At 25.3% G+C, this 12,850-nt stretch overlaps 2 protein-coding genes across 2 annotated transcripts; both read left to right on the top strand.

The window, feature by feature from the left end:
* Positions 1 to 7,462: 7,462 nt before the first annotated feature.
* LOC145839233 (zinc finger BED domain-containing protein 5-like) lies at positions 7,463 to 7,831 on the top strand. The gene has a single exon (XM_082946835.1). It carries the CDS (start codon positions 7,463 to 7,465, stop codon positions 7,829 to 7,831), a length of 369 nt encoding a protein of 122 aa, XP_082802961.1.
* Positions 7,832 to 7,920: 89 nt separating this feature from the next.
* Positions 7,921 to 8,922, top strand: LOC145839232 (zinc finger BED domain-containing protein 5-like). Its single transcript, XM_082946834.1, has 2 exons — positions 7,921 to 8,102; positions 8,418 to 8,922. Exons 1-2 carry the CDS (start codon positions 7,921 to 7,923, stop codon positions 8,920 to 8,922), a joined length of 687 nt encoding a protein of 228 aa, XP_082802960.1.
* Positions 8,923 to 12,850: the final 3,928 nt, after the last annotated feature.

Raw genomic sequence — 12,850 nt, 5'->3', positions numbered from 1 at the left:
TAACTAGTAAAATTTGTTTAATACAAATATTTTGTTAAAAATCCATGTTATTGTCGAAATATTGTATTCTTACACAAGGAAAAACAACGCAATAATTTCATGAAATTTCAATTTGAATGTTTAATTTCAAGCAATTTATACGACTAATTTTGAAATTTGTACCTTGCATGACGTTAAAGAAAAACGAATTAAATGTAACAATGCTTTGAAAAATATACACTTTATTTATTTTAATTTTTATATGTTTTCATTTTTAGAAAACAAATATAAAGATCTCAACTACTAGAGGAGAAAAAAAGAAATTATTTTTACTAGACCTTAATTTTTTCCATTTAAGTTCTGACGAGGTTTTTGACTGAAATTTAGTTTGTAAAATAAAGTCTCCAAAGAATAAATTCATTATTTAAATTATGTTAAGCTTTACTTTGTATTTTTTTGTAAAAGTTCAAATTGTAAGATGAACAGTACTTTTTCAGCAACTGTTTATATATATAAAAGTAAGTAAGTTAGTAAATAACATTAATGCTGTGAATTAGTTGAACAAAAACAAAATGCATTGTTAGTAGCTAAAATATTAAGCCTCTTAATTTTTTTTTGAGAAAAACACTTTTCAATTATAGATTTGAACATAAGAACTTATAATATTTTCTGACTTACAGAATGTATATAAGTGTAAATTAAAAAAAACATTTAAGTTTAACTGTCTAGCTGTTACCTGTTTTCCATTAATATGTTAAAACTAAATTCATTAAGGAATTATTGAAGTATAAACAATAGAACTTAAAATACTACTGACATCTTTTTTAAACGGTGACTTTAGTAATTAACAACAGCACTTAAAACTTTTTAAGTAAGTAATATTTTGGTGTTTAATTTCTATTTAAGCATATCATTTTTCATAGACCGAAACGTCTACGTTTTTTTTCAAAATCCTTATTAAAATTTGATTACTTATTGAAAAGAAACTATATATCAATTAATTTGTTTTCACAAAGTTAAACATTTTAATATTTTAATAACTAAGTCAAGTTTACCTTAATCTTTTTTGAAACTTATTTGAAATATATGAGTATTTTTTACCGATATTATCTAGCATTGAGCAATAAAAAATTAAGTTTCAATTAAAACATTTTTCAAATAGAAAATCTTCTTAGAGCTCTAATATGTTCGTAGAACTAATGATTTGGCCATGCTTGGTAGTAAGCACTTGCGCAAAGTAGTTAGCCGAATCATTCTTTTTTAATCAAAATAAAACTATATTACTGTTTTTTTATTGAAAATTTTCATTTATCTAATGACTTATTTATTTTTAAAAAGTACCAAAATACCTAGAATCCAATTAAAATGACAATGTTTTAGGTAAAACAAGTTAACCGCTTGTTGATATTTGAAACATTTATGCTAGAATTATAATAAACTTTATAAACGTAATGCGTATTCGTGTATTTTATTAACAAAGTATAACTTTTGAATAAATTGCAAATAATGAAAAATGAGCACTTTTGTGCAATTTTTAATACAATAGTGAAATAAGATTAATGACTTAAAAGGAAAATAAAACATCAAAGTACACAATAGCTAACAATAGAAAGAAAAAGTACTTCTATATCGAAATACTTAAAAGAACCAGTTATATAGTTGATATTGCTAAATTTTCTACAATCTTAAGAAACTTATATTGTTTAATGGTAATGTCATTCTTTGCTATTAACAAGCAACACAAAATGGATTAACAATTTTATACTGTTCAAAAGACGAAAAAATCGATACAAAAAGAAAGGTTTTATATATAAACAGCAAAATAGAAATATAATTTACAACTAGTAAACTTGTTGTTGAATATAGTTTAAACCTTTTATGTATAATCGTTTTGTATCAAGTATAAACTAAGATTCAAATGTTATTCTTTATATCATATTTAAATATAACTTCTTATGATAAGCTTTGTATTAAAATAAATGTTAACTTATCAATTATAAAGAAAAATATTTAAATCATTTTCACAACTTACTTAACATCATTTAGAGTTTTACAAACAGTCAACTAACTGAAAAAAATTTAAAGGTCTATTAAAATATAATTTTCAAGCAAAAAACTACTTACATAGATTAATTTCACAATGAATTTGTTTATTTGTGTGAGCTTGTTATTTTCTATTACAATAGATATTTATATATTAAATATGCATTCTATGTGTAGCTGAAAGTCATTTAAAGTAATTAAGTGAATAAAAGTAAAGCTATCTCTTGTGCGACTAAAGCTTAAGCCAAAACATTATACAAATATCACTAAAACTAAAACTGTGGCCCGCAAAGATTTTGAAAACTTGAAATTTGGCCCGCGAGCACCAACTGCCTGCCGACCCCTAGTATAAGTTATACTTGGTTAAACATATTGTTTAAAAATGAAGTTAAAAATTCATTAAGATCTTATAAAATACAATTGACAACATTTAAAAAGTATATAAAACAAGTATTTAACTCTAAACTCTATCATATTAAACATAATATATAAACTGTCAACAAACAAAATTTTTGTTAATAAGTGTGTATTACTTTTGTAAACTATGAAAACATTTGAATTCTTTTTATTTATCCAACAGGTGTAATATAAATAACTTACTGAGTCAAAGTACTTTAAAGACTGTTTTTTTCAAATATAATATAAAGTTATTATAAAACTGATAAAATAAAACACAGCTCAAATGGTAATCTGCCATTTTTACATTTTTAACCCAAGCAGTGAAACCTTTTAATTGTTTAAGAATGTTAAACGGGGACTTTCAATGAAAATAACTAAATTTAAACAAATTTCAGAATTTTTAACAAAACAAAAAAAAATTTAGAATATTTTAAAGTTTTTTATGGTAATTTCAAAATATAAAATTTTTTCAAGCCGTAAAATCATAAGTATTTTTGAAAATAAGCACCCTAATATGTATATATGTACGTATGAGTAGTCGATAATAAATTTTGTGTAACTACAAATATACTACTAAAAATTGTATTAGTTCAAGTGTTATAACTAAAAACGAGTTTTGAAATAAATAAGAAGCTCTTTTATTTTTTTAAGAACATACAAGTTTCCACAAAAACATTACTCGCTTCCTTTGATGTATACCAGGGTTTCCCAAAGTGAGCCAAATGGCCCCCTTGGGGGCCATTTGAGGAAGTCAGGGGGCCATAAGCTGTAAAGGGGCCAAAGGGGGGGCCATGTCTAGAAAAAGGGCCATAAGGGAGCCTTTGCAATTTTTCGCCGTCTTTGAAAATTACGTAAATTTTTGCAACAGCAATTTTAGAATTTTAGTTTATGGCCCTGGGTTTAGATTTAAAATCCACTTTGTGTAAGTATGTTTTAGAAATAGCTTTAGTGCTTAGGTCAGATAACTCAATGTAAAGTTCAATCTATTGCCAATTTTATTTACAGTATATGTTTACATTACAGTTTCAACCAATTAAATTGAGAAATTTACAGTCTAAAGATGTCGCTTAAAACAAAGTTAAACATCAGCTGCTCAGTTTTTAAGTAATTTAAAACAGTTCAATTTTATAAGGTAATGTGAATTATTAGATTATTAACTTATCTTATATAGAGAGATAGTTATTTGTGTATCAAAACTGCAACTCCTACTTGGTTCAATATGCCAACCAGGCAATCTCATCAGATGTATTTAAAGTATGTTTTCATATATTTATACTCATGTTTTAGCAAACAATATTTTATTAAAACTTATTGTATTTAAAGGTTATTCTGAATTTACAATATGATGAATCAGCAAAAAAAAAAGTTGTTTTTCATGTTTTTTTTTTATTTTATTTATTAAAGCTTTTTTCTTTGATTAATTTCTAATATGTATGGGTAAAGTGGGATAGGGATAAGGGTATAAAAAAAATAAAGCTTTACAAAAATGTATCTACTCTGTAAATATGCAAATAAGACTGACCTTTAAGTATAGTATTCATTAAATTTTAAATTGTAAGTTCTTAGAAATTTTAATTACTAACATTAAACATAACTTTTCAAAATTCAATAATGTAAACAACTTTTTTTTAAATTTAGATTCTTACTTAGATTAATATAGAAGTTTTTTTTTATGGTTGCCCCTATAAATTATAAAATTGTAACTTTCTAGTATATTGCTAATAAAACTATTATATTTTTATAAATAAATGTTGTGTACTATGAGTGTAAGTTAGTTTAACTTTTATTTTAAACCAAACCACATTTAAAAAATATTTTTTAGTTACCTTAGTAATTAAGTAGTATGTAACATTCTTAACTACCACTCTTATTAAATAATTCCAATAAACTCTGACTAACTCTTTTTTTTGGTTAGTATGAACCATTTGTTATTCTTACACATGTTGCCTTGTGCTTATTTTTTGTACAATTTAAACTTCAGATAATTAAGACTTAAAAAAAAGTCATAAGTTGTTAACAAAATAAATGGTGTGAGGTTCATTACCAAAATGTTTTTCTCCACACTAATCCATTGACCTTTGTTGTAAGTGTTCACATTTTTCTTTCTTACTAATCTTCATCTATTTTTTAAATCCTTACAATAAACTTTGTATATATTTCTTAGTAATGATAAAAGTGCTAATAACCTATTTTATTTATTAGCAATTATAAATGAGATTTTTTTCAAATCATTTTAAGTATATATGAAATAATAAAACAAAAAAAAACTTAATAATATTTGAAAAGGTTTGAATTTTTTCTCACTGAAACCTGGTAAAAAAATATAAAAGTTTATTTTCATCTTTTTAATTATTTAATTAATCTCTTTACTTTACAGTAAATTTGAGCAATATTTTAAAGTTTAGTCAAATAAGTATATACATTTTTTTTAAAACAAGTCGTATGGTGAAATTGAATGTTTTTTAATTACTTCTCAGTTTACTTTACGTTACACTTAACATTTTACATACAAGGTTGCCAAATAATTGGTACACTCAGAATAAATCAGGACATTTTGAAAATTTTGAAAATCTAAGAATGACTCAGGACAGCTTAGGATAACTCAGGATTTTTTTCTAATTCAGACTGACTTAAGATAAGTTTAAGTAGAATAATAGACTGAACTATTACTTTGAATTATTTAAAAAAAATTAAGATGCTATTTTTCAACTTATAATACTTTTTGGAAAAGTAAAGTTGCTCTTGTAAACTTATAAATTACCCATGGATTGCTCTTTTTATTCTTCATACAAAGTTGTTTAAAACTTTTCAAGATATGGCTAAAGTAAATTTTAAATTATAGTATTTTTTGAAAATAGTAAAAAAAAAAAGATTTTTATTCAATGCTTTTTTACTATAATATTCTATCATTTACATATGACCCCTACAACCACATTTTAGTTTTTTTCCAGTGTATGTTACATTTTAAAATGTGGTCTATTAAACATTTTTTCTAACTTAAATTCTTGTACTCATGTAACCTGTTCTCAGACAATAATTAACACTTAATAATTATTAATTAATTCAGTAAATTAAAGTTTCTTATTATGTTAACTTTTATAAATCATTAGTTTTTAAAATATGCAATTTTGTCAATAGTAAAGAATTATAAATGACATTTAATTAGTATAATTAAACTTGTCATAACCGCTTAATTTTTGAATTTGGGCATAAAAAAGTAATAACCTTGAATTGTGACTAAAAGTCATTTGACAGTATTAAAACACCAGAATTAAAAAAAAATCTTTAAATATGTAAAATATTATTTACTATTTTAAAAATTATTTATTAGGTAGTTTTGCATTATATTAATATTTGACATATATTTTTTTTATATTACAAACAAATTTTAACTTATTCTTTATTGAATTTTATTCTTAAATTTAAAATTTAAAATACCATTCATTGCTGAATATTTTTATATTTAGCTTTGCTTTTATAGTTGAAAAGGGTTACATGACAATTCAAATTCGGACAACTCAAATTCCGACAATTCAAATTCTTTAAAAAATATTTAAAAGACTTTATTTCAAAAAGTAATATAAATTTGAAAAAAAAAACGTGTATGTAGATCTTATTAATATCTACAAGCCACTTTTATCTATTTTTTTTGAATCTTAATTTTTTTTCAAGGTATTTTAAAACTACTAAAAATAACTATACTTTTTACTTTAGTAAAGCCATATCTCAAAATATATTTAACTTTTTGCTAAAAGAAAAAAATGGCCTGTATATATTAATATGATTTACATACACATTTTTTATTTTAGACAAATATACATTACTTTTTTATCTTTAGCCGTTTCAATTTTTTATTAAGAATTTGAATTGTCGGAATTTGAATTGTCCGAATTTGAATAGTCGTGCACCCGTTGAAAAGTGTTAATAAACTTATTATGCTTTTTTAGTCTTGAACTAGCGAGTTTTATAGTTTTGTACAATTTTATTTATAAAAATTTTTATACAACTTAATATATTGGGTAGGGTTTCTTTTAGTGTTTTTTTAATCAATACAAGTTTTATGTTTGCCACACATTTAAGGTACTGAGTAGTCAGGATAATTCAAGCTATCTTAAACTTTTTTTCAATCTTAAGCTGACTCAGTCAATCTGATTTATAAATTCAAAAAAATCAGGCCAACTTATACTAGTTTAATTTTTTGTAAAAATCTCAACCTAGTGATAATTTTTTTAAGTGCACAGGCCAGTTTTTGAATGACTTTTAGTAGGTCCAGTTTCAATTTTTTGATACTTTTATTATTATTATTATTATTATATTGTTTATTGTGCAATGTTGGACTCAGGCATCGAAACCTGAGCCACTTAAACAAGACACTCAATGATAATATTGAAAATAAAAATATTTATATTCAACACAAAATAAAAATTTTAATTAAATTTGTTCAAAAACTTAATTTGTATTAGTAAAACAATTCAGTTTTAGCCGTGCAGCTAGCTCTTCTATATGAATTGGATAGTTTTATCCTACTTTTATATTTAGGATTAAGTTTTATTTAAAAGAATTATTTTAATTCCATAACTGGTTATTTTGCAGAAAATGAGGTATAAATAAAAATTTTTTTAGTGATTTTTAATACTCAGCCTGTCTCTTGAGATTTTTATTTGACTTAGCCTAGTCTAGTTTTAGTTAGCCATAAAGTTAACTAAAAGTAGTTTTTTTTTTATTTTTTTAGTTAATGGTTCTAGATTAGATTTATATTCTTCCAAGTTAAAGATCACAAAATTCAGTTTGTTTTCAAAAGTTAACTATTAAATTTTGATAGGCACTATAGATATGAGCAGAATTTTTATAAAAATAATATTAATAAGATCTGTTAATAAAATTTCAGAATTAAATTTATTAGTAATGAGTAACACACCTAAAAAAGTTAGATTTTACCAACCTGAGTACCTCAAGTACGGTTGTGCTAAAGCAGTAGGTGACGATACACGTCCGCACTCCGCAGTGTTTGCTTTGTAGTAAAAGTTTGTCAAATGATTCTATGAGACCTTCAAAGCTCAAATATCACCTTAACAATGTGCATTCAGAACACAAAGATAAGGATGAAGCGTTTTTTAGAAAACTCCGCGATGCGAAAAAGAACAAGACCCAAATAACAAGTATGTTCAAAAGAAGTACACAAAACATTGATGACGGTGTATTAACTTCATATTACCTGTCTTTAATAATTGCAAAACAAGGGTTACCTCACACCATTGGGGAAAAAGCATTTGTTCCAGCCATAAGAACAGTACTTGAAAAAGTTCTTCATATCAAAAACATCAGCAATGTTCTACGCATAATCCCATTGAGTAACAACACAGTTAAACGACGCATTGATGAAATGGGAGAATGTGTAGAAAAAAACTAATTACATTGATGTGTACCAACTTATTTTCCATACAAGTTGACGAGTCTACTTTGCCTGGAAATAAGTGTCTACTTCTTGTATGTGTACGAATGGTAATTTGTGACAAAACCTATGAAGAATTAGCTATATCTCAGTTAATGGAAACCCACAGCACAGGCCAACTTGTTTTTAATAAGATCAAAAACTATCTTGAATCTAATAAAATACCTTTAGAAAACATCATAGGTATTGCAACAGATGGTGCTCCCTCCATGGTTGGTAGGCATGTTGGGTTAATTACGTTTTTTAAAAAGGTTAATCTTAATTTATTTACAATTCACTGTGTAATCCATAGGCAACATTTAGTTGCTAAAAAATTAAGTAATCATCTACACACCTCATTGAATTTAGTAATTAGAGCTGTGAACAAAATTAAAAGACATGGTTTGCAAACTTGATTGTTTAAAGAGCTTTGCAATGTCAATGAGGAGGAGTTTGACAACTTAATTTTACACACTGAAGGCCGATGGTTATCAAAAGGAAACTGCTTGGAAAGGTTCTTAGCAGTTTTTGATACAGTAATTGAATTTTTTTCTACAAAAAACAGAGAATTATCAATTAAACTGCAAGAAAGAAAAAATGACATAGCATACTTGTCTGACCTTTATGGAAAGTTTAATGTTCTCAACAAACTTCTACAAGGAAAAAATTTAAATGTCATAAAAGTCAAGGCAAGTCTAACCAGCTTTACAAACAAACTGGAAATGTTTGAAAGAAACTTTAGAAAAGATCAATTCTGCCAGTTTTCAAGCTTAGAAAACTTAAAGCATCAGCTAAGTAAACATGAGGTAGAAATTTATACATCCCACTTAAAAGAGCTAAAACTTGATATGGTTCACAGATTTAAAGATATATTTCAATTAAATGTTCCAAAATGGATAGTAAGCCCCTTCGAAGCAAGTCTTGATGAAGTAAAAGTTGAATTACAAGAAAATTTCATCGAACTAATTGCTGATCCTGAGCTTAAAATAAAGTTTTTGCGATTTGGGTATGAAAGTTTTTGGTTGCAAGAAAAAATAGACAACAATATCCAGATATTTGGGAGGAAATAAGTTTTTTATTCATTGCATTTCCTTCTAGCTATGTAGTTGAAAATGCTTTTAGCTCAGTTATAAATGTCTTAAATAATAGATCAAACTTAGACATATGCAAAGGAGGAGACTTGAGGTTGTATCTAACTGAATTAAAACCAAACATAGAGATGTTAGCCAGTAGTCATCAAGCTCATCCTTCACATTGAATTGTAGGAGCAGACCAAACTTTCTGTAAGTTTTTTTATAAAAGAATTAGTAAATGTTTTTATTCAAAATAGATGTTTCTAGTATACATTTATAAAAAAGTTTTACATATAATTTTCCAGTTTGATATTGTTTTGTTATAGTATTTAAAATAAGCTTTTCCAATATGCCTATGAACAATAAGAATTAACTATATGAGTTCCTTTTTTTATTAGTTTAAAATATTTCAATCTAGTTTAAAAAAGTTAGAAAAAAGTTACAGCATAGTTGTCTAAAAATTATGAAAATGTTATTATATACAGAGGGATTTGTCATTATATATATAACATTGATTAAAGTATTCTAACCAAGCAAACATTTTTTTTTTGATTTTATAACACATTACTTAGTTTACTGGTTGAAATGTCAAAAGTTTTTTTTTTTGATTATTTATTTTCAAGTACAAATTAAATCAGATTTTAATGGTTTTTTGATTTATTCTAAAAATAATTTTTATATTGATTTTATATAATTATAGTACTATTAATATATAAGAACACATAGAATGTTTACTTATAAATTTAAATAGAATTGTTTTTTACAGTTTTAGTTCAGCTTTTATTTAACTAGTATGGTTGCCACACAATCAGACCACCTCAAATGTTTTGAAGTTAAAAAAATAACTCAAGCTGGTTTGAACTTGAAAGTTTTATGTTAAATTTTATTATTTGTCACATTTTTTCTTATTTTTATACTTATAAGCATTTCTTTTTCAAATTTGGTTGTTAGTTTTTTTTTTCAAATAATGACCAGGTCAGTTTTTTATCAGTCGTGATGATTTTACTTTATTTTCAAGAGTGGCAACCCTGACTTAATTAAGACCAGTTTTTTTCTTGTTAAGTTATCTTATTTAGGTATTTAAAATAGCTAGATTTATAAATTAAGTACAAATTCAACAATCTTTAGCAACCGAACTAGCCACATCAACCAGTATACAGCAACGTAACTAGACAATCCAGCAGTCAAAACCCTAACAAGCAGTTTGCCTATCCAGAAAATTGTGTCATCTAATTTTATAACTTGATTATGTTTTATGTTTGTTAAATAAACTAATCATTTCATTGTCCTGGACAAGACGTTAAACAAGTAGTGTACAACGAGATTACCGAAAGGTTTTTTCAAATACTAGGTCATTGGACAAAGTATTTTTGAGTTCTTTTTTTTTCATTCCATAGAAATTATTTTTTTTGCAATTTTCATGTTACAACCATTAAAAATATCAAAATGTTTTTGATTAACGTTTCATTTTCTAAATTTGATATTTAAGGTACGAATTAAATTACTTAATTTGTTGCAATTGACATTTACAAAGACATTTCAATTTAATAAATCGTATTTATTCCAAGTTTTTATTGTGGTAGAGTGGCTTATATTTAAACAACATTTTTGTTACTATGAAAATTATTTATTACAACCAGATGTAATGGCAGCGCTAGAAGCTAATTAAAAATTTGAATGAGTCACCTTAAAAATTCAAAAATATAGTCATTAAGTAACAGTGGTATTACGCTGAACTTATTAGAATGCACCCATTCGTTTTTAAACGAATAAAAAATGTGCACAATATAATTTTGTGAAGCCATATTGTAGGGGGGGCCATTGCCTTTAAAATTTCCTCGAAGGGGGCCATTAGAAAAAAAGTTTGGGAAACCCTGATGTATACTTTTCATGATAGGGACATTAATAAGGTAAGATAAGGATAAATTCTTACAAAAATAAGCATCATTTATTATTTACAATAAAATATATAAAAGCTTGTCTAAAAAAAGTAAATTATATTTACAAAATCGTTATTGAGAAAAACTAATTCAAATAAAACACAACTATTTTCAAATATAGCTACTTTAAAAAAATTAGGCTTTAGTTAATGCAGGATATTACATTAATTCAAGTATAAAGCATATTTTTTTTCTTTAACAACAATGAATTTATTTTACTAATAAGGCATGTACTTATTCTAATATCACGGTGCGCGTACCTTATAAATATATCCTTTTTTTTATAAATTTGTTATTGAACTTAATGCATTGTTAAAATGCCATTAATTTCAAAAATATTTTTTTAATTAACCTTATTTTATTATACTACACTTAATCAACCAATAGTTAAGTTTTTAACGAAATTATCCATAAATTGTTAAACATTATATTATGATAACAACTGTTACATTAGCATTCTAATGTTGCTCTTATCAGACTAATCAAAATAAGTTACACTATAATGGTGAAGTTGAAGTTATTTTTTGCAAAAATTAAAAATTTCCTATCGATCAACCTGGCATATAGTTTAGAACTGTAGTCAAATTACATGTTAGAAATTTAGAGACACATTCAAAGAATCAACGTGTTTGAATACACCACCACAACTGGTTGAAAACTAACAACAAAAACTTGAACTTAATCTTTAAGAACTGGAGACAAATTTGTTCTATTTAGTATATTGTAACTTAATGACAGTGTGTGATAGCTACTGTTTCATCTAAACAGAAACGTGCAGCCTTGAAAGTTTTTTTATTCAAACGTTTTATGATGTACACAGTAGATTTTTGGCGTTTCTAATAACATAACTAGTAAAATTATTTTAAAGAAATTATGCCACTTTGTACTGTACATGGTGACCTGCAAGCATTTATTTTTTCTGAAAAATATCTCACGACTAGTAAAGGTCTGTCAATCTTCGGCTAAAAACTTAAAATAAGAAAAAAAAATCTTATATGAATTGATTTTGGAAAATAAAAAACAGTATATGTGAAATTCCTGTTAATTTTAAAATACTGAACATTATTTTAGACCCAATCAAAACTTGTTTAACATTTATGTAAATAGTTTATATATCTTAAGTAAAAGTTTTGAAGATTTTGCTTTTAGCACATTTTTTTCAATTGACTATTAATTTACTTCCATGCTAAGGTATTTCTAAAGCTTTTGTCATTATTTAAGCGACACTAAAACTAACGTAAAACACAATTTTGTAGTTCGAATTTAGCCGAATCGTCGGTTCTTATAGAAGTTGGGGCGAAATTCACGTTTCTCGTTATAATACTTCCGAATAACTTGTTTTGTTTGGTAAGGTACATTTAAACTTTTAAGTAAGTTTTGATTCTTTCTGTCTTTAACCGTTATTTTGTTTTTTTTGCATTAAGTCTTCCAATGGGACTAAATGAACTGCGTCGACCTCATTGGGAACGGTGTGGTCAAGATTAATTTGACATTCTTCCACGTTTTCGAAAATGAAAAATTTTATGTCGTACTCCCTATCTTCCTTTTTTACTTTTATGGAAACCGAATTCTTACAACCATCTTTTTGTAAGCTAGTTAGAGTCAAACCTGTTTGTTAATTACTTTTAAAGTTGTGAAGGTATTAATAATTGTTCACAAAACTCTATTTTTTTTAATTAAGCGAAAACTATTCCACAATAAATATTAATAGTTTTTGTTCAAATAATGAAAATAAATTTTCACAACTTTTCAATTTAAAACTATAGAACAAACCTTTCAAATATTATTATTTGTAGTTTTGTAAAGCAAAAGTTGTTACAGAAAACAAAAAATTATATTAACCAATAGAAATTCTTAAAATTTTAGTAGAATAAACTATTTTTAACTTATAACTAGTTTTTGATTTTAAGATTGTGAGCGCACTGTAGGTCTTTATTTATCTATAAGTTCATACTAGCTTAGGAAAACATTAGTACACATGGTGA

Source organism: Thalia democratica, chromosome 6 (genome assembly GCF_965202585.1).
Source record: "Thalia democratica chromosome 6, ktThaDemo2.hap1.1, whole genome shotgun sequence".
In the NCBI taxonomy this organism is placed as follows: Eukaryota; Metazoa; Chordata; class Thaliacea; order Salpida; family Salpidae; genus Thalia; species Thalia democratica.
Note: the sequence above shows the minus strand (reverse complement) of the source record. Positions and strands in the feature narration are given on the sequence as shown.

Bases quoted from the DNA above. Each gene is read 5' to 3' on its own strand.
- LOC145839233 (XM_082946835.1), top strand. From the start codon at position 7,463: ATGAGACCTTCAAAGCTCAAATATCACCTTAACAATGTGCATTCAGAA.
- LOC145839232 (XM_082946834.1), top strand. From the start codon at position 7,921: ATGGTAATTTGTGACAAAACCTATGAAGAATTAGCTATATCTCAGTTA. The intron at 8,103-8,417 runs GTTAATTACGTT...TACAAAAAACAG, and splicing joins ATGGTTGGTAGGCATGTTGG to AGAATTATCAATTAAACTGC.